At 41.0% G+C, this 22974-nt stretch overlaps 1 protein-coding gene across 4 annotated transcripts in view; it reads left to right on the forward strand.

Moving 5' to 3' along the window:
• The window catches only part of igsf9ba (immunoglobulin superfamily, member 9Ba), a 77349-nt gene extending 55295 nt beyond the window's left edge, over positions 1 to 22054 (forward strand). The window contains exons 9-21 of one of the 4 annotated variants that reach the window (XM_039783015.1): positions 1006 to 1146; positions 1251 to 1370; positions 1496 to 1646; positions 3443 to 3566; positions 4272 to 4447; positions 7777 to 8003; positions 8606 to 8690; positions 8822 to 8983; positions 9504 to 9549; positions 10397 to 10483; positions 11195 to 12814; positions 16103 to 16145; positions 16962 to 18497. In XM_039783015.1, the coding sequence (XP_039638949.1) occupies positions 1006 to 1146; positions 1251 to 1370; positions 1496 to 1646; positions 3443 to 3566; positions 4272 to 4447; positions 7777 to 8003; positions 8606 to 8690; positions 8822 to 8983; positions 9504 to 9549; positions 10397 to 10483; positions 11195 to 12814; positions 16103 to 16145 (2982 nt within the window). In that variant the 3' untranslated portion in view covers positions 16962 to 18497. Of the gene's footprint in view, positions 1 to 1005; positions 1147 to 1250; positions 1371 to 1495; positions 1647 to 3442; positions 3567 to 4271; positions 4448 to 7776; positions 8004 to 8605; positions 8691 to 8821; positions 8984 to 9503; positions 9550 to 10396; positions 10484 to 11194; positions 12815 to 16102; positions 16146 to 16961; positions 18498 to 18783; positions 18915 to 19014 lie in introns of those variants that run through there. The other 3 variants (XM_039783023.1, XM_039783001.1, XM_039783009.1) reach the window with 3 other exon arrangements.
• The last annotated feature ends 920 nt before the right edge of the window (positions 22055 to 22974 follow it).

Genomic DNA, 22974 nt, shown 5'->3' on the forward strand with positions numbered 1-22974 from the left:
AGGCCTGCATTTTACTCTCACACTTTGACATTTAAGTTGGTGTTGGTGAGGAGGTTCAAATGATGCTGCCAAGACCTAACTAAAAGGCCCCCTCACAAAACATTTGCGTCACGTTTCATTAAAGTGACTGTTTGCGTCCCAAAGAGGTAGAATTATCCAATATTTCACGCAGAAAAAGTAAATATTAGAGAAAAGTAAAAAAAAAAAATGAATACAAAGTATTAATAGTAGTTTTGCTTGTTCTTCTTTCCTCTCTCATTAATTAACTCACCACCCCTCAGATTTATTTTCTGGACCCTTTGGAGGGACCAGACCCCTAGGTTGGGAACCACTGGACTAAACAACCAAAGTGCATATAAAGTAGTAAAACTAGCTCCACCTCAGCTATAACAGGAAAATGCTGCTGACACATCATGCATCAATGTTAATCTAATAATGTTGTATATAATCATATATCAGTCACAGGGGCCATTTTGTCTGTGGAACACATACTTTTACGTTTTGGTACTTTAAGCACATTTTGATAATAATACATACTTTTAGAATGTAAAAAATAATCTTTACATTATTGTATTGGTACTTTTACTGAAGAAAATGCTCTGTGTATTGCTTCCACCGCTTTCCTTTGCTGTCAGGTTTTATGTTACAGCAAACTGATAATTGAAACTGTCCTGTGCTGTCCCATTCAGATATAATGTTGTCCACTGATCTTTGAAAATATAGTACCTTACAGAAATTAATACCCAAAATACAAACACTACTGATATGGTTTTCAGCATTATCCCGTCGGTGTAAAAGAATTCAGTCATTTTCCAAACCACACCACAAAGCGCCACATAGAAAATCTCTGCTCAAAGCTCTCTATCTGTCTCTCTATTTATCTACAATCTAATCTAGTCACACAATATGTTGCACTCATGTTGAAGGCTGGCCTGCATTACATACACATTTACCTCAAGAAAAGCCCATGGAATCAAAAATTTCAGATGCCCCCTTGTCTTGTAGTACCCCGGTTGGAGCCTGATGCCAGATGGAAGTATCCGAGTGGCGGAGGCCACAGAAGACTCCCTGGGCACCTACACCTGTGTGCCTTACAACGCCCTGGGTACCATGGGCATGTCCCCCCCTGCCACTTTGGTGCTAAAGGTACATCTCTGCTCATGTTTGGTCCTGTCTGCTCCATGTTTTAGCATACACTGATGGCCCCAGAAGTCTGCATGATGGGTGTGGTGTCTGTGTGTTTTCCCCAGGATCCCCCTTACTTTAATGTGAGGCCTGGGGGGGAGTACCGTCAGGAGGCTGGGAGAGAGCTAGTTATCCCCTGTGCTGCTTCTGGAGACCCTGATATACCAAGCATCACCTGGAGAAAGGTGCCGTAGACAGATGCATCATAACAAATCTCTTAGTTAATCATTTTCTGCACTTCTTTTTATGTGCTGAAATGTTTGTTTCCTCTTCTTAACCAATGTCACCGGAATTTCCGTGTCCATTTAAGGTGGGGAAGCCAAGCAAGAGTAAGCACAACATCCTACCCAGTGGCAGCTTACAGTTTCTGTCCCTCAGCAAGGAGGACCATGGAGAATGGGAGTGTGTAGCCACAAATGTGGTCACAAGCATCACTGCCAGCACGCGTATCCTAGTCATCGGTACAACACAATCTGCACAATGCTCTCAGCTCACCAAAGCTTACTCAATTCCCTCATACAACTGACCTTTCCTTGTTATTTTAAGTTCATTGTGATCCCATTTTGCTGTGTGTGGTTTGTGTGATTTGCATTCTAATCCCTCAAACACCTTGCCTCTGTCCAATTTCCCCCTGGGCATCATTAAAATTTCATTAGATCGTATCTGTAATAGCTTTTTACAGTTAATTTAAAAGCCCAAATCTGTAACCACAGTGTGGTATCAACCCCTCTGTTAAAACACCGTCACTATAGCCTTTGTGTGCTGTGTCAATGGACCAAGGACATCTTTTCACTCTTCAGATAAATTGACTGAAGTGTTGACAAAGGCAAGCAGGGTTATGAAGTTTAAAAACCGAGCTGTGGAGGTCCCAATGCACACTGATTACATTGTTATTCACTCAGAAATTTCTTTGTGTGTATATAAAAGTTTTGGTACAAGAAGCCCTCAAATGGCGCATTGTAGAAAGTCTCATTTTATACCTATAATGCAAATTGTAGAGTTGTGATTGTTGTGGTGCCTTTAAGTAGCCTTTATAACTGTAGTGTTCTCTGATCCCATTTGCTTGCTAGAGTTGTGACTTTACAGCAGTAATAGCAGCCATTTTGAGTAGATGCATGCCTTGCACAAAGTTGTAAAACTGCCTTTTTGACACGTGATTATTATGGCAAATGAATGATTTAAAATATAGCAGCATAGAAATGAGAGGCACAAAAGTCTTGTTTTTGGGGATATTTCGTTCTTTTCACTCATTGTACAAGTTCATCGCGGAAACATTTATTAAATTTGTTCCTTATTTTTTAAGATTCTTGTCCAAGCTTTTCCAGGAAAGATCCACTGAAAATCTATCGGTTGATGATCAAATATTCAACCTCTGTAGGCCAGAAAGATGTATGAACAGTTTCAGATGATTGCAAAATTAGGGCCAATTTACTACAATGGTTTCTTATTGAAGGACTTGTAAATGTGTGTGTCAGTTTGAAGAAATAGTTTGACATTTGGGAAAATATGCTTATTTTGCCTATATTTAGATGAGACGATTGACCACCACTCTCATATATGAGAATGGTGTGAATCTTTTCATCTAACCTGGACAAGAAAGTAAATGAGCGTGTTTCTCCGAATGCAGAAACTATTCCTTTAAGTCTGTGTTTATGTATGATCTGCTGGTCTGTGACATGTGAGCAGGTCACTCAGTGTGCCCCAGTAGCCCATTGCCCCAGTGCCTATGGAGTGGTTCACAGCTGGCAGCGCCCAGTCAGCCGCCGTGTGACCAGCAGACAGCTGTGCTCCTCAGACCACACTCAGGTCTCTCTTAATGTATATGCCAGTGAGAAGTGGCTTCGGGCCACACGGCACAGCTGTTGCGTGGGTGGGATGAGCAGAGCTGCAGACAGCACTGCTGCTCTTGAACCTGACCTTACACTCGCTGATCACCACCTCAGCCAGTATCACGTTATTACAGCGAGAGCGGGCGGGCGCATGATACAGCACAGCATTTTGGGGGGGTGAAAACAGCAACAAAATGCTCCTCATTTGGCCTGTGCTGCATTACATGACTTGAACTCGACCAGTAGGCTTAAATTTAAATGAACTGTAATGAGAATACATTGTTCATGTATGCATGTTACGAGGATATCTATATTTGTGTTACTGCAAGTGATAATGAATGATAAATGTAAGCAGTTACAGATGTGATGAGTAAATTAATACCTGTGCTTTTCAAAACGCATTCCCTCTCTCTGTCTCGGCCTCTCAGGCACCAGCCCTCACGCTCCTGGCAATATCCACGTATTACCCTCAACAACCTCTGCTAATGTGTCCTGGGAACCAGGATACGATGGCGGCTTCGAGCAGACGTTCTCTGTGTGGTACGGTCCAGTGTGAGTGCTCGTATTTATCTTCAAATCAGTGGCAGCAGTCTGCAGACGTGGAAACGCTACCTGGAGGTTAAGGGCCGAGTCTCCAGCCGCCTTCACTGACGACGATAAAATATGTCAGGAGTTCAGTCCGAAGCAGAATAGTTTTGACAACATTTTTCTCGGCTTATTCAGTAAATGTGCACGTGCATAATATATGGTGTATATTGGGAGAGTAACATGAAGTCCGCGCACCTGATAGTACTCAGAACAGAGTATTTATTTTAAAGTAATTGTACTTTACTTCTATTTTCTGTTACTTTATACTTCACTACAATTAAGAGGCAAATATTGTACTCAGTTTTAGTCAATTTAGTTACTAGTTACTTTGCATGTTAAGATTAATAATACAAAGTATAATCACTAATTAAGTATGATGTATTATTACAAGTTAAAATAAAACTTAATTTGATTAAATATTTTAAAACATGAATACAAAGAAGAGGAAAAAGAGAAGTTATTAAATTAAGTGCTTTAAGACAATCTCTTCTCTGAAACGGAGAAAGTCTTTTTGGTGCTTGACCCTTACATTAACTGCATCTTTTCAGCACCGAGCTACTGTCCAACACTGCATTGAGACTAATTACAGTTAAGACATTAGTCTCCATCATTCAGGGATATACAACAATGTATCATTTCTCTGTTTTTCTGTCTCATTTCTGTTCTCAGGTCAAAGAAAACAGACTTCGGTCCTCACGACTGGCATTCGATGCCAGTTTCTGGTGCTCAGACCTGGTTGGTGGTGCCAGGGCTGGAGCCTGGGACAGAGTACCAGTTCAGTGTGTTGGCACAAAACAAACTGGGCACGGGCCCATTCAGCGAAGTTGTTACAGTCAACACTGCAGGTGGGTTCTTAATCAAAGGTTTCTCCATGGATGGTCTGCTGCTTTTTGACTTCAGAATCAACCCACTGAGTTGCACTGAGACACTATTAATATTTCTTTTAGAATATCCTCAGACCCCTATCATCACATACTGCCCTCTAGTGATATTCATATTAATGTGTACGGATAAATATCATGTAATCTACATTTCAGTTTGGTAAATTTAGAAATTCTCCCAAAATAGATGCTTATTAGAACATTGATAAAATAAATAAGGCAGTCAAGCTCAGAGCTCCTTGTATTAAAGATGCAAATATTACTATTATCAATCATCTCTATGAAGGAAACTTCACATGATTTTAAGAAGGATTAGTACATGAACAACACAGCAGAAGTTTACACATGCAGTTTGTTATCTCTGTTTTTTTTGTTATGCTACTATTATTATGGAAAGCACGGTAACCATTTTCATCATAATTACATTTTTTATTTAAATGTGACTTAAACAAAAATGCAAAGGAGGAGGACGTAGAGAGAAGGTAGTAAATTTATTTAGGTGTCTATAAATGCCAGCCCGAACCTGAATTTGAATGTAGTTATATAATATTATTTTTCACTTTATCATACACATCAACAAAAACGGTACAGCTGCACACTGCTTTGAATCCATCCACCTCCATGATGCACATCATGGTGATTAAAACCTCCATAAGTCAAGTATGTTATGTCTCTGTTAAGCCCATTGTGCTCACCTGTCAATATTAAAAAAGAGAACCCCCCTCCCCAAATATTAAACATCAAAGCCATTAAATCATTTTCTTGATGCTTTAATTTTTAACAAGAAGGTATCAGCCATGTGCCTGAGATTTTTAGTCTTCATAAGATAAAAGTGGATGCACACGGAGTCAGGAAACTATTAAAATGTGCTGAACTTTACAAACAGTGAACCCAGCACAGCAAAGATCTGGGACGGGCTGATATTCTTTAAATAGTTGCTATGTTTCAATCTGCTGACTGATGCAACACATAATTGTCACTGCAAACATTTTGAATTATTATAGCAAGAAAGGCAGAGGTGTAACTAATGACAGTAATGATGACACTGTTCCATTTGTGTGCCAATAAGCCTGCATGCACAATACCAGATTCAGTATTAATGTCATTAGTTCCACCTGTGTTTGACAAGTTAAAATGTTTGCAGTGAGAAAGATGTATTGCAGTAGTGAATTCTTAGTCAGTAAATGTAGCTTTTTTTTTTAAACTCATGTTTTAAAGTGTATTTTTGATGTAAAGAAAAAAGCAGATTTTCTTTTATTTTTTACATCTTGTGTGTGTTGTAATTCTGCCAATATCCAGTCTTCATGTGCCACCGCCTGAACTGAATCTGAATTAAGGGTGTATGGTATTTAAAATCAATGTCTCAGCAAAAAAAAAAAAGGCATGAAGGGAGAAAAGTGCATTGCTGGATTTTCCACCATGCACTGGAAAGGACAAAGAAGGGAAGGTGTTGAATAATGGCATACACAGATCAAAGTCCTGTGTGTGTGTGTGTGTGTATGTGTGTGTGTGTGCGTGCATGCGTGCGTGCGCGTGAGTGTGTGCGTGCGTGTGCGTGTGTGTGTGTTTGTGCGTGCATGTGTGTGTGTGTGTGTGTGTGTGTGTGAGTGCATTGAGTCAGACTCTAAGAAAGTAACATCTATAATCAAACAAATGTTACGTAGTCTAATTCTTGTAAATCAGGTTTTATCACAGGGAATTGATACTTTAAGTGACTTATTTACCAATTAAACCCTCAAACTGTGAAGAACTCAATTATACATACTGTAACACCATGAGTTTTTTTTCTCAAAGACTTGATGGCAGTAACTTCCTCACAATACTGGCTTTGTTCTATACAGTGTAAACCCGGATTCTGCTATGTCTGGCCAACAATGTGTTGGAAAGCTTACCTTCATTCAACAAAGGCTAAATGAGGCTTGTAAAGTTCTGACCTAGTTCACACACTCAGATAGCAGCCAATATATGATTGGCAGTCGACAATAAGGTTATGGGTTTATATTTCCTGTACATATAGTGCCTTATTCTGTCATATAATATTGTTTTCAAGTATGTACAATAAGGAGGATATACTTTCGTTACATCACAAGACTTGAGACCTAGCTTCAGGTTCAAATCATGCATCATTAATGTAACACTGTTTTTTTTCCTGTTCTTTTCTCTCCAAAAAAGCACACGTACTGTATTGTTTTTGTGTTGTTCTGATTTGCCGTGTTAACATATCACCAATAGGATGGTTTGAGTGTCTGTCACTCATTTTCAATTTTTGATTTGATAATATTAGACATTGTCTCTTTGGGTAAAATTGTACAACAGATGATTCTGTGTGCATGCCTATGAGTAGTGTACCTATTTTTAGAAAGATTTTGTGTTTTTTCTTCGTGGGTTATTAGAACTGTGTCAGGTCTCTTCTGTTTTCTCTAAAAGAAAATAATCAAAGGTCACCACACATGAAGCAATTTTAGTCTGTGTTTAGCCAGTGGGATTGTGGAGGGAGATACTTCAGAGAAATCTCTCGCAGTATTCAGTCTGAGGTCAGGTGGAGTACTTATATATTAGAGGTGAGGTTATATATTCAGGGAGCTTAACCACTCTCTCGAGGCATACAACATATTTCAAGCATTTATATGATACAGAAGAGCAACCATATCTTTTTTGTTACGCTACGCCTTGTTTGTAAAACCCACTGACTACTAGTCAGTTTTTTTGCCATGCTAGCGGTTCTAGGGGTCAATTTTGGTGGTCTGTCGGTCCACCACTTTAGTCCGGACTGAAATATCACAACGATTGTAGGATGGATTAGCATGACATTGTACAGACATTCATGGTTCCCAAAGGATGAACCCTACTGACCTCAGTTATCCCCTGACTTTTCTTATTGCACCACCAGCAGGTCAAAGTGTACACTTATCCTGCAGTTTTTATGTATGGTTTTAAGAGAAATTTGAAAATAACGATTTGATGGATTGGCACATTTTGGTTAAGACATTCATGGTCCCCTCAGGATGAATTGTAAAAACGATGGTGATCCATTGCTATCATCTGGTCCAAATTTAAAATTTCTATGACAAAATACCTTTAAAACAAGTGGCGTTCTCATCATCCACAGCTGTACTTTGTGTTTAATCCTGAACCAAGATGGTGATCATGGTGAAGATTACATCTGCTTAGCATCAATATGTCAGTGTTGTCATTGGTTATAGCATATAAGCATCATGTGGTTAGCATGCTGAAGTTTGATTTAGCTCAATGCCTTGCCGTTAACTTTTATGTGCAACATTTCTGGTCCACAGGCTCTCCTCTGGGTACCCCAGAACCACTGGTGCTTCTTACTCCACCACGGTGCCTCACAGCCAATCGCACGCAGCACGGTGTCCTCCTGACATGGCTCCCCCCAGCCAACCACTCCTCACCCATCGACCGCTATATCATGGAGTTCCGCCTCGGGGAGAGGTGGGAGGTTCTGGATGACCTGATCCCATCCACTGAGACTGAGCTCATAGCCAGAGACCTCGTTCAGGTCAGTTACATGCACATCTCCTGAGTGTGTCACTCCGTTATACTGTCACTTTACCTTGGTATAATTTACTGTTTTACAAACTCTGTGTATACTTATATATATATATATATATATATATATATATATATACATATACATATATATCCATATATATATAATAATAATTAACAGAATTCATTTTGTTACTAATCTCCCCATTTCATAGTGCCAAGCATAATCTAGAAATAATATTATTTTCAATAATTATTCCATTTCTATACTGTCCACATTTTGTGTATGTTAAAAGACCGACATCATTATAAAGACATCATCATCAGGAATTAACCTTCATTTGTTTAGCCTTTTTGCATTTCAGTGCATTTTGATAACCATATTATATATAAATTAAAAACAAAGTTAGTTTATAGCATATATATATATATATATATATATATATATATATATATATATATATATATATATATATAATAAAATATAATATAAAATTATCATACATAGATCCATTTTTAAAACCCAGTTACAAAATGCTTTTTGAACACGATTTAGTAAGCTATACACCAAAATCGGTGTCGGAGACGGTGTCTGTTGTGTCTCTCTCACAGGAGTCCTGGTATGAGTTTCGAGTGATGGCTGTCATGGATGACCTAATCAGTGAGAGCAGCAACGTGGTGGGAGTGTCCAGCACAGGTCAGTTTCTTTACAAAGAAGCGTTACAACGTACCTTGTACGCATGGACATGCTTTGCCCTTGTGAGGAATAGATATGTGAGTTTTTGTGTTAGTAACCTATCCCTTTCGCCCACTTGCCTGCCCCTTCAGATCCCTTCCCCCCTGCGGAGTTACCTGATGAGGGGCTGGCGCGGCCGGTGGTGGCGGGTGTTGTGGCAACTATCTGTTTTCTGGCAGCGGCAGTACTGTTCAGCACTCTAGCAGCTTGCTTTGTCAATAAGCAACACCGTCGCAAACTCAAACGTAAACCAGGTCGGTCTCCCTCTCTACTTAATTACTTACTGCTTAATTATTATAACATGTAATAAATATAGTAGGACATGTCTGACCATGGATGGATTACTGCATGGGCCTAACAGGCACATTGGGCCCCGGGCTGAATGTTAATATTTCTTGTTAGAAAGTCAATAAAATGATTACAAAAAGACACAAAACAATAACAAATAAAAACACGGACGTGTGGCCGGGTTGGCCCAGTGGGTAGAGCAGGCACACGTATACTGAGATGCAGAGGTCCGAATCCGACCTGTGACAATTTCCTGCATGTCTTCCCCCTCTCTCTCCCCCTTCTCACCTAGCTGTCCTGTCAAATTAAAAGCTGCGTTGCTTGTGGTTGTTTTGTGTCATTTCAGTCTAGGTGCCTTGCTCCTATGTAGGATGTATTTTACATGTCCCAGGGGTCCATTGTAGCATACTCCGTACATGTGTCTGACTTCTACTTGTGGTGTTAAACACAGGGATATGCTAAATGTAAATGTTTTTGTCCACTCAGATCCTCCCTTGTCGGTGACACACTTCAGGAAAAGCATTGAGTCACCGTAAGTAAAGCTAAACACCAGAGCCCCTGCAGTCTGCCGGACGTGGCTACTACTGTGCATCTTCTAATGCACCTTTAACTAAATTTCTCCCACCATGCAAGCTGTCACAAGGCATACATTTTAGGGATAAATATCAGTCAAAATTGCAAAACAGTTCAGTTTATTTTGAAGTAACTGGAAAAAAAAGGTATTTTTAGAGCCTTGTTAGTGGAGCTAATGATTACACACAGCAGGCTTTCTCCTGTGCATTTGGACAAGAGGTAATATGGCAAGAGATGATTTCAATGTCCAAAAATGAATAAGCTTTGACTATATGTTCAGGCTCCTTTTAAGGGTGTGGAAGAACATGTACAGTAGCAACCTCTAGCTGATCATGGGCAGAATGAAGAAAGTTCAAAGCAGCCGAGTCAGCAATTTAAGCACATTACCAGTGCCAAAGCTGCAGTATGTGTATTGATTTTTGATCCATCTGTATTCTTTAATCTCAATCGCTGTCTGCTTTCTGCATGATTCTGGGTGTTTAATAATGCTATTTTTTGTTTAGCTGCACATTTAATGTACAGTATCCGCTACGTGTGTGTATTTGTCTGTCTGTAAATCTTGTGTACATGTATGAATACATTTCAATCCCAAAAGAAGCTCATTTGTGACAATAATTTGTGTAAATCCCATTCCAGAATAACTGTTTGTTTGCCTGAGACTTTAGGTAAACCGTCAGTTGTAGATACCTTTTTGTTTATTTTTTTATGAAATGGTCCAGGCAGATCAGGGAGTTCACACTTAGTCCTTCCTGCAAGTGGCATAGTCAAAGATGAACCAGGCCCATGTCGTTTGTCTCCCATCGCAGGCCTCCTCTCACCCCCTTGCCAGGGGTAGAGCCCTGCTGGGACGAGCCTGCCAGGAGCAGTTTCTTGCCCCCGCCCGCCAGCCCCCTGTGAGTGCCTGCCTGCACCAAAATACAGAGTGTGCTGCACTGCACTGGCTTGGCTGCATGGTTAATGCATTGCATAGAAATGATCAACTGACAATGACTATTTCTTGTAGTGAAGCCTACCGCTGGCCTATTTGCATGTACAGACTTTCACGCACCATACAGGGATTAAATTGCATTAGCTCAGCTGCATGTACAGTTCAGTACTGTGTATATGCACTCTTTATAATGTATGTCTACCTGATGCATTCACTGACCCAGTAAGTGTCGACTATGCTGCTCCTGGTGTGGGCAAATGAGGCCTGGTTAGATGTCATCTGCTTTCCTCACATCACCATTTGGTGCAGCATATGGAAATTGGTCTCACGTCTGCTCAAGAAGATGTAGATTCAATAGATCTGTGATACGGTTGTCATGGTTGCGTCGTTGGTCCTCTTCTCATCCCGTCATTCTGGCTTGGTTCATTAGCTGCTGTCCGCCGCCGTAAACTGGTCATTATCATAATGCCTTTCATTATGGCTGTCTTGATAGAGTACTTTGGCTTTGTAGTGTGTCATCTGTTTAGCTTAAGAATGGAACCACAATCATGCCTATTCATTTACACCATCAGAGATTTTTCTTTGGTTTTAAAAAGCTTTACGCACTTTCCCTTTGCGTTTTAATCTGGTATACGTTAAACTAAGACAGTGCCCTTGTGTCTGCATTTCTTATCAGGTTATCATCTGGGAAGATAAGTCCAGAGAGCTCTCCTCCGTCTCGGCCCCGCTCACTTTCTTCAGAGGGTTCCCACGGCCCAGGCCTGTACGTCAGGAAGCTGCCCAGCCCTCAAAGAGAACGGGACAAAGAGCTCTCCTTCTACAAGAAAACCAAGCGTGCCATAGCCAGCAAGAAATACAGCGTGTCCAAGTATGAGGCAGAGGTCACCACGCCTATCGAGCTGATAAGCCGCGGCCCCGATGGCCGCTTCGTCATGGAGAGCCCACCGTCCCGGCGCATCCACGGCTTCCCCTTCGCAGAGGAGTCTGACATGTACCCTGAGTTCCGGCAGTCTGATGAGGAGAATGATTTTGACCCCGGGCCTCTGCCGCCCATCATGCCCACGCTGCGGCCCCAGCTCTCCCCAACGTCCTCCAGCCTGGAATCAACGCAGCCCCCCACCTACAGCCCCCGCCTACACAGGGCCATGGAAGGTATGAGCTTTGCAGAGGGCAGTGCACTTCACGCCTCAGGGCAGGCCCCGGCCTCCCGCTACAGGGGCTTTCCCCAGGGCCCATTTTATGGGTATCTAGGCAGCCGCATTGATTCAGGGATTCCGCCACCATTCTACATGCCTGACATCAGCCCGCGTAGCTCTGCTCTGTCCTCCCCCCCAGGCACTGCCGAGGGGCCCTTTGGTTACCCCTCCATCCCCGAGGAGAGTGGAGAGATGGAGCACCATCAGTACACTGCCTCTGGCCATTCTCTGTCTCACACACACAGCCCTCCTCGCTCTCCTGAAAGCTGGCAGCCTCATGAGTTACCCTTCCTCGGCCTAGAGGGTCCACGGTTCATATACCCACCTCACCATCCCTCACACCATCCCCAGGACCTCCCTGATCCACCCCCATACCCTCCTCACTCTCTTCCCCCCAGTCGCCTGCACCTCCAGTCCCTAAAGGATCCAACAAGCCCTGGACTCCTGCAGCTGGAGGTCCCTGTGGCTCCCCCAGGCAGAGACAGGCCCATGGGGCCTCCGGTTAGGCGTTTAGCTATGCAACAGGCCCAGAGTCTCGGCCAGCTCAGACACACGTCCCACGGTGTGGGTGTACCAGTGTTGCCTTACCCTGACCCGGCAGCCCGTGCAGGGAGCCCAAGCACAGCCCCCAGTAGTAGCCCTCAGTCCTGGCTCAGCCCGAGGGCGGGGCGCCGGGCAGACCCCAGCCTACCCCCGCTAGTACTCCAGCCCTCCCGCCTCTCTCCGCTCTCCCAAAGCCCCCTTAGCACCCAGCCGGGTTCCCCAGATATTCTAGTGCGACCCCCTCCGCGCCCCAGCATCCTCCGCACCTCTCGGTCTCTGGAGATGCCTGAAATCACCCTGCAGCCCTCGGCCACTGTCAGTTTCTCCCGGAGGTCCTCCCTGTCCGCCTCTCCCCCTCAGAGCCAAGGCGCCAGGCAACCCAGCCCCAGTTACCACGCCCACATGTCCTATGCCTCCACTGCAGCCAGTTACCCCTCCCAGTCCCCCTCTCCCCCTCTGGAGGGCAGGGATGTTTTCGGGCAGAGGCCATCCCAGAGAAGGACAGAGGAGGAGATGCTGCCCTCAGAGCCCTCTCAGCTCCAGATATCAGCCTCAGGGTAGGTGATCCATTCCAGTAGAGAATAGTCACATATTTAATTAAAGGGGAGACTTGTCTCCTCGTCTGCTCTCAATTCCAAATTTCCTCGCTATTTATTCACAGTTTTACTTTGATGTTTCCATTTAGGTATAATTAAGATGCATATTGTACTTTAATATGCAGAAGGCATGTAATTGCATTTAGCACACATTGTACCAGTTCATAAAATGACGATATACCTAAGTTGATGGCATGTGAAAGCTCAATTTGAGTTTAAGATAATGTATTATTGTCTTTATCATTTGATAGCTCATTTAATCTCGTAAAATATTCATCACATCTCGTCAAAGTAATGACTGCAAGAACGTTAAGATGAAATACTGAGCTACAAGCTTTAGAACCCCTCAAGTTTACTGTTTTTAAAACTGTGAGATTATTTTCTGTCGCCCATTTTGAACATTGAAACGTATTTTTCACAGCTGGATATGAATTGAATTTGATCCGTTCAATTATTGAAAAAAAGTATGAAAGGAAAAACTTAATGCGTGAATCATTAGCAAAAGTTATTTTCATGCTCAACTTTAACAATTATTGTATATTTGATGAACATTTACATACCTTTTTTTTACACTATATTACATACAAAGAAAACAGTACCACTTTCTGACAATCCACTTTTTATTAAGCAAGTATACGCTGCAGCTAATGGCTTTATTAATGGTTAATAAACTGTTTACTAATTCTTTATAGAAAAGTTATAACCCGTTAATATGAACAACTTTTGGGTTGCCAGGTTGTGAAAAATCTCTATAGCTGTTAAGTCATTAATAAAGGGTAAGAAACCATCAGGTCTGCGGTTAGAAATGTTAACAAATAATGAATAAAGTGCCAGCAGTTTCTCACTTTCTAATAAGCAAACAAACAAAAAAAAGTTGGCAAGTCATCTGTACAGTATTTATAAATCTTAATAAGTCATTAATAGAGGTTCTTACAGTCATTTGAGTCTGCAGATGTAAAAGTTATTAAGTTGTCAGTGGTGGAGGAAGAAGGCCTACTCAGATCTTTTACTTAAACCTACATTGTGTAATTTTTTAGTTGATTCTTAGCAAAAAACCCTTTGTTCTTTCACAAATATGAACTCATTCATGTGTAATTACTTCCACCAACTAATCAAAGTATTCTCGTAAGCGTAGAATCTGCCATTCAGAATCATTAGGGGGAGATTACTCGCCAGGGAAGCGAAAAAGAGAATGAAAACGACAACTCAACAGGCAAAGCAACAAGACCAAAGGTAATATTGGAGAGGCTAGAGCGGCTGCGTGTAAACGATGGAGAGAGCTAATTTCGGGTTCGGCCAGAGGAGGAGGAAGGGCTAGAAAGTAATATTCAGTTGGTTGTCATATACAATTTCACCGCTAGATGGGAGAAATTCATACACAATGTAGCTTTAAGTAAAATCAGCAAAACCACAATGTGAAAATACAAAAAAGTACTGCATTTAAAATTTTACTTAAAGTGCCCATATTATGGTATTTGGGGTGTTATTTTGTGTCTCTGGTGCTTCCACACACATACAAACTTTGAAAAAAATCCATCCATGCTGTTTTGAGTGAGATACGGTTTCTGAATGCGTCCTGCCTTCAGTCTCCTGGTGAGCTGTTCAAAATCGGCCCCGATTGTGACGTCACAGTCCGAAACGAGCTGGCTAACCACAACCGTTAGCTCGTAGCGTTAGCATGCTAAAAAAAAAACTAATGCTAACGCTAGCATGCTACCTCGTTCTCAATAGCAAAGCACTGCTACAACACACACAAGTTCACCATAATCTACAAAAGAACTACTTACATGTGCGCCCTCATTTAGAAGTCTCCCAGCTAATCCTGCCTTGTAACTGACCAAAGTTGGAGAAACAGGCTTTCTTGTACTGTCTTGTACATCTGAGCTACTGAGCATGTGCGAGTGCAATCAAAGATAGTACAGAAGAAGAAGAAGAAAAGAGGTCTCACTCTGTAGCTAAAACAGAGACCAGGTGAAAAGAGGATCTGCAGCAGTGAGAGAGAGCTGTGCAGTACAACAAAAATATGGTGTTTTTTGAAAATTAAACCATGTAAACCTATTCTGGTACAACCTTAAAATACAGTTATGAACCTGAAAATGAGCATAATATGGGCGCTTTAAGTAAATGCGCAAAACATTTAGCATCAAAATATACTTAAAGAACCAAAATTACCAATAATGTATGCTGTTGAATCCTAATTATTTGTGCAGTAATGTGTTAATAATACATCATAATTTATTTGTCAATTATATTTCATATTATTAATCTCAACTGGCATAGTGACTGTTACCTAAAGTTATTAAGTACGTGAGTAGAAAGTACAATATTTGCCTCTGAATTGTAGTAGAGTAGAAGTATAAAGCAGCAGAACATTTAAAATACTCAAATAAAGTACAAATACAAATACCTTAACTACTGTACTTGAGTAAAAGCACTTAGTTACTTCCCGCCGCTGTAAGTTGTTAATAAATACCTTTTAGTTCAAATGCTCTGCAGCCCTTTTTCAAACTGTCGGATAAGTTAAAGTAAAATCGGTGGTTGGTTAGCTCAGTTGGTAGAGCAGGCACACACATATAGAGGGGTGTTTCTCAATGCAGAAGGTCCAGGGTTCGAGTCCGACCAGTGACGGTTTCCTGCATGTCTTCCCCCTCTTTCTCCCTTTTCATATCTGAGCTGTCCTATCATTATTATATTTAATAATAATAATAATAATAATAATAATATAAGTCAAATCAAGTGTCCTGATGAAGGAAGATAAAAGCCAGTCACAACCTGGCAACCCAAGAGTGGATATTATGGCTTATGGCTTATGATTTATAAACCAATAATAAAGCATTTATAAAGGGTGTCTTATTAGAAATTGGTACATAATATATAAGGATAAAAACTCTGAGCCAGTTTTGTCATGAAGGAATACGGGATCCCCCAATAATCTGACAGATCAGTTCCCCTGTACACAGATTGCCAGTCAGATATTACGCAGGAGGTTTTATGCATTTACCCCTGCATAAAAACATAGCTGAGACTCATATACTTTTACGCCCCACAGTTATTGCTTTAGCGCACACATTCCTGCGCCCCCTCACACCCACCTCACACCCCCTAGAAGCTACAACCATACAGTAGCTAAAGCCATGAAGCAGAGACTTGCTCCTGCACCATCACTGGCCTATAAGGGAAGGTAGCTTATAGGGCTGCTGCTTTATAGAGGGTAAGGGTCTTACGTGATTTGTTTTTGATTGATCTCAGCTATCTGGGCAGCGTTGTGACCCGGTCCCCCACGCCGCAATAGGTAAGGGTCGGACCCATGTCTGAGAGGGGAGGGGTCAGCAGGGGGAGGGCTCTAATCACTCTCTCCTTTAAAGGGGAATCGCTTTGGGTTGTGCCTCTGTGCTGGATTCAAGTGAAGTACAACTAATGGTAATAATGACTGCAGGACACATTTGTCAATACACTTCCCAGGCCCAGTAAGCCTGCTGTGGCGCAGGCCGCAGCAATTAGGCTTGTGAGCAAGCACGAGGAGCGGTTTTGGACTGTGGAGAAGCATTTTTGTCTTTGGATTGTCTTTTGAACACAGACATGTTTCCCCTGCACCAAAAAAAAAAAAAAAACGAAAAAAAAGCCTTGAATCAATAGAGGACGCACATGAATGATAGACTGGAGTATTCCCCTTTAAAGTTTTGTTCCATGTGCAAAATGCCATGCATGCATTCTCTAAACTTCTCTCTACGACCAAACAAATAACAACAATTCTCAAACTAAATTCTTTGTCACATTTGTTGTCCTAAGTGCTTTCGTTTTTTCTGTCATGTGACTGTTTTTTAATGGCCATTTCCTCTTCCTGTCATGTGATTTGTTCTTTAACGGCCATTTCCTCTTCCTGCCATCTCCTCCCGTCAGCATGGTGAAGCCTCTGTACGCAGTGTTCATGTTTATGAAAGTGTGCTGTACAGTGTTCATGTCTATGGAAATGTACTATCTTTAACACGCTGTGGCCCCTGCACACAGTTTTATGTGATAATGGAAATGTTCTCTTATCTGTCCAGGACTGTTTCTCAGATGTGTTTCCACCCTCTCTGCTAATGACTCTCAATCTCTCTCTCCACAGTGACAAGTGATGGACACGCATCTCTAAAGCTTTGTGTGTTCCTATGCCTTTTGAAACAATTCCATGTTTGGCACAACAACCTGACTTAATGAAACTTTAAGTCAGGTTTTGAAGGTGTTTGTGTTCAGTTCTTTGAAAGGCAAAGACATTGAACAGCGAGACTCATGAACCTGAACTTCAATGTTAAAGGGACGGTTCACCCCAAAATCAAAAATACATATTTTCCCCTCTTACCTGGGAGTGCTATTTTTGGCCTGCGTTTAAATGGACTGCATTTATATAGCGTTATACATTTATATTCATCCATCTAGATTGTTTTGGTGTGAGCTGCCTAGGGTTCAATTCAATTTTATTTATAGTGTTGAATCATAACAGAAGTTATCTTTACAGATAGAGGTCTAGACCACACTAGGATACTTGTATAATTGACAAAGACCTATGAATTCCCCCCACCCAAGAAGAAGCATTTGGTGCAACAGTGGCGAGGAAAAACTTCCTTTAAACGGGCAGAAAACCTCAGGCTGAACCAGGCTCTTGGTGGGCGGCCATCTGCCGCTGCCGATTGGGACACAGAGGCACTGATACAGATATGCAGAAATATGCAGAAATACGATTAGAAGATATCAGCTGTATAGATGTATGTCTTGGCGCTTTGAGGACCACAAGCTGAGTGCCATCTAGTTCCATTATATTCAAGAGAAGGCAGACACCTCTACGGCTGATATCTCCAACACTGGGCATCTCGCACCAAAACAATCTAGACTGATAAATAACACTGCAGGTAGGAGGAAAAATATGTATTTTGGATTTTGGGGTGAACTGTCCCTTTAAGAGTTTTTGAGGTTTAATTCAATTTAATTGTATTGCATCTTTCTATGAGAGATGGACAACAAAACCAGAGTATTCGGTATGAGGTAAAACTGCATACTATGACAGTAAAGCTACTTTGCCGTATCTTGATGTGATTATACATTGATTCTTTTTCATTAAACTTAGCATGTATCACTCATGAAATGAAAATAGTTCTTCATGGTTCAAAAAGAGCCGTTTATTTACACCCCTGCACACATACTTCATATTGACACACTCCGCAAACTCTCAGAGAAACGCCATTGGAAGATATTCAAAAGAGAATCAACAATAAGACTTCATTGTTACAGGAACAGTAATTTAACAGTTTCAGAAATTATTTTCATTTTATGAGTTTTATACAACAAAGAGACCAATATTGCCCACATTTCTGAAGCAGTGACTACTTAAAGACCCAAACCTGAGTGAGCACTGTGATTGCAATTCTTCAAACCTGAAATGTATTTCTTTCCATTTTAAGCACTGTTGCTAAGTCTACAAAATGCCCCTGATTTGAAATTACAATCATTGGACCTAAAGTTGGAGTACGTTTGTATCACTACCACTGTACCCTTTAAGAATAATGTGTAGTCTGCATTTCCATAACCACTATAAATCCTGGACTGGGTCTTTAATGTAATGATTGTTTTAGAAGAAACTTAATAGCCAATAAATTCACCAAATCCACATTATGTCAACTATTCTTTCTTTTTATCTCTCACTTTCTCTTTTCTTAGCCCCTCTTTCTTTCTTTAAGTCTAACTTTTATCATCCATCACTGCAGATAGAAAGGAGAAAGTCATCATCTTAGTGAAAGGGCTCTCACTAGAAGTACAAGAGCTCATAAAATCATACGATACTGCAAATAGCAACGCAAAGTGCCATTCTGTCTTTTCACATCTGAGATGGGACCAAACACAGCCGTTGGGTTAATGCAGAACAACGTATGCTGTGCTGTCTCTCTTCTCCTCAGGGAACCTCTAGGTGCGTCTAGTGATCCTGCCGGGTCTGAGAGCTTACCAGAACTGCTACACCACTGTATTACTAAAGCCAAGGGAGTGGCTGCCAACAACAATAACAACACAACCTCCGGAAGGAGAACAGGTTTGTCTGGCAGTTAGAGAAACAACTCCTATTTAAAAAAAAAAAAAAAAAAGGTGTGGGTGGTGTGTTACTCCTGTGCTTCTCTCTGCCTCCCTTTCAGGTGTGTGTCCCTCTCAGACCCAGCAGCAATCTCAGACACCCCAAGAGGGAGAGGATCTCCACAGAAAGAGGAAAAGGCAAAACAAGAAAAACCCCTATCTCTATTTGACCTCCTTCCTGCACCGCAGGCAGTCTGAGGAGGACCAGACAGGCATACTGGCCAGTGCAGACTCCGAGGGCCCAAATTATGGGACTCTACGCTGACCCGTGTGCCCACCAAGCCATCGGACTCGACTAGACTGACCTCCCCTGAAAAAAAAAATGAAAAAACCACCTCAGCCCTCTCTGCTCCAGCCGAGTCTCTAGCTAATACATTTCTTATAATCGCTAAAAGTTCATCTGTGTTCAAGGAGCGGGAAACATCCAGCTGAATACTCCAGGGGTCGGACATCTTACCTGTATGTGAAGACAAGAACAATGACTTTCACTTGAAAATGCTCTGAAAATATATAATGTATATAAATAGTAAAAACAAGGGAATTAAGCTTCTTCCTACAGTAATAAAAATGTGTTGGTTGAGTATGTGACAACACGTTAAAGATTTTTCACTCACTGGTCATTGAGGGGTCCATATCTTTAGGTTTTTCAGTGATACAGTGTACTGTGAAGCCTGGTGTGCGCTCGGACATGGACATGAGTCTACCTTTCCTACAATACAAATAGTGTCAGTATTTAAACACAGGGTTCTTACCACAAAATATACCTCAGAGTAAACGCAAAGTTGCTGTAATTCTTGTGGTATACTGTACGTACTTGACCTTTTCTTACATATGAAACGTATGGATAAAAAGGTTTATATCACACTCCGCACTCATTCAAATGGATAATATGGCCTAACTTGATCTAATTTAGAAGCTTTTAGTATCAGTAATAGCTGGCATCTCGTGTTTATTTTTCATTTATGATCCAATGCCAACCATTAGAGGACTGTCTTAATTGTAGTGCTTGATGACTCAGTGTGTTTACACTTCTCATCATGGCACCGTATTAAGATGAAGATCATAGCCTTCATGAGAACTCTCAAAATAATTTGGGACAACAGAGGTTGGAGTTGTAGGGTCAGAAGAACAGGGTGATGAATTGTGAAGTGTACTGTAGTATGTATTTAATTCTTTAGGAATCATTTGTGAAACGCGGCACGTCTCGAGGTGCCATTTATTTGCCTTTTCTCTCTTGTTTATTCTAACATAAACTGCCTTTTCCTTCGCCTTCCCATATTTGTCTCTTCGGGGGCGGAGTGAGGGACTCTAATACTATGTGTGTTTTTACTTTCTCTGCCAAGGACACATGAGAGAAAATGCAACAGAGGATGCATAGCTCTTGTTTTATTATTTTTTTTTTACATTTATATTTTAAATGGGTACCTGCTTCAACTGTGTATATCCAAGTAATAGGACAGCACCAGAATACCCATAACAAATAAAAATAAAAAATACAGAAGTTTAGATTCAAAAAAGGCAAATGCATCCCAAAAATATACCTTCATTGGAAAAGTACAGAAGCTGTACTGTGCATGAGTTTTCATGCGGAAAGAACGTAGTAGGGATGTTAATGTTTAACAACAGCTGTTAGAGGAGAATGTGGTCGCTTCATAAAGCTGTTAACAAGCAATGGGAAATATTCAAATGATGGCCACCCTGACTGTTTATCTTTAACAACTGTATATTACTGCTACTTCTCTGTGGGTATGATCTTCTTTTTTTTTGACACTAACCGATAATGAATGTATGTTTTGCTGTACAGGAAATGAATGTCCCGATGTCACAGTACATTGAATGACCCATGACGTTGTTTATGGTGCAGCTGCGATTGGTGAGATGACCAGTTGGCACATTAAGTCCAAGCTGTTTAACTTCTCTGTGGTATTCCTGTATGCGATAATACTGTAACTAACGGGGCCCCACACAGGTTCTGAGCCAAGCTCCCTTTCTTCTGATGGCTACAAAAACAATAACCGATTTCCTTTTTACTGCTAATGCTCGTTCAATCGCTCAAAGACATATCAGATATATTTCCATCTGCTACAAACAAATCACAGGTTTTCCGGCAAATTTCCACTTGAATGAATCGACTCAATGTCTGCTTATTGAAATCTCTTTTGACAAGTGAGAGAGTGATGATTGCCTGAAAGTGAGCGTCAAAAGTGCATATTCTACTTTAACAAATTGGTTTTAATGTAAGATACGAGTAAAAAAAACTAAATCTATATTTGTTATGTACTGTACATGGTATGTATTGTATTTGTAAAGATGAATCAAACCATGTTTTACAGGAAGACGTTCTTGTATGAGGGTGTATAAAAAGACGGGAAGGGTCCCAAGGAAAAAGAAATTAGATTATATATCAAAGTATTTGCTTACAGTACGGCTTTAAGTGGATAATGTTTCTAAAACATTTTAAGGTGCCTCATTTGTCATGCTTTAGCAGACATTATTTTATCTGAGAAGAAAAGAAACCTTAATGTTAGTACCGTACGATGTATTATTGCCATAGCCCGCTGGCTGCACAAGTTAAGTAGTATTTTCTCTGATGTATAGTACGTGAATGCCCATTGGAAAAAGCTTTAGAAGCAGAAGTGTGTTGCCCTCTATAATAATATTCCTGGAACAAAATAATAATACTGTATTTTGCCCGTTCATGAGCACACATGTAGATTCACTTCAGATCTTTTCGCCTTCAGGTGTCCAAAGCAAATAAACTGAAGGAAACGTTTTTTTTCTAAGAGTCACAGACACGCTATAGTCATGTACATTACGTGTGTGCTGTGGAGGAAATTGTGTTTACATTAGTTTGATAAAGAAACGTGTGTTAGGGCATAGTTGCTTTGAACATTACGACTTGGTGCTATGTTTAACATTGTGGTGCTGTAGAATAGAGGTCTAAAGATTTTTTTTTTTTTTCTTCCATTTCCACAAGCAACTCTTTGGGCCCTGTGTGTTTGAGCAACTAAACTAGCTCCGGTAGACACTATAGGTCCTTATCATAACAGTATCATGGTGTGATGACAGTAATAGACAATACTGGGGGGGGGGGGAATAGTAGTATAACCTCAAATAATAGAGACTTGTGACATTCAAATGAACTCAAGATAACCTGTTTTCTATAGTGTGTTTGCAATGTCTGTCTGTGCTTCCAAGGTACCCTCTCTAAAGTATATTTGTGATGATATTGAGAATAGTAACCCAGCCTAAAAAGGAGAAACATAACCTGATTTTAGATTAGGACACAACCACAGGACACGTGGGAGGGAATCTGAGAGCATGGTCAGGTCATGAGGGCATCTTTTCTACACACTAGGTCTACCATCTTTGGTTAACAGCACTGTTTTTCAAGCACACTACTGCAGGGGCGTCGCCGCCGTCTCACAACATATCGCCATCTTTTCGACCGTAGAATTCCTACTAGTACTGTACAGTATGGCCACGAGTAGTCATCAGACCACATTTGTATTTATTGCTGATTCTCCTGGTAGAAAGGTATTGGGAAAGCTCATACATCCTCTCGGTGCGTTTAAGCGAATGGATGTTGTCTTCCGGGCTATTTTCTGCATATTCAACAGACACATGTACAGCGTTTTAAGAGGGCTGCTTTGGACGTACTGTTAGCTCAATTTGATTTTTTATTGTATTTTGTTCAATTTTTTTCTGCTTACAGCTTTTAGTGCATCACTAGGTGCTGGTAGGATGATACTTAGACCCGATTTGATTTTTTTATGGTATTAATCTTGCATGTAGAGACAACACAAAAAACCCCGCCTATTTAGCAATCATTCATGGACATCAGAGCTGGTTGTTATTGGACGGAAAAATAGAAATATGTAGTATTTTCTATATTCTCTGTTTTTTCATGTGTACCAGCACTGAAAAACTAGAATGTATTATTATCGTAGGCTACAATAAGCACTACATCGTTGACTGTTTTAGCTAATGCTCATACTCAAGCAAACCAAGTAGTGCTTAAA

Source organism: Perca fluviatilis, chromosome 2, assembly GCF_010015445.1.
Source record: "Perca fluviatilis chromosome 2, GENO_Pfluv_1.0, whole genome shotgun sequence".
Taxonomy (NCBI): Eukaryota; Metazoa; Chordata; class Actinopteri; order Perciformes; family Percidae; genus Perca; species Perca fluviatilis.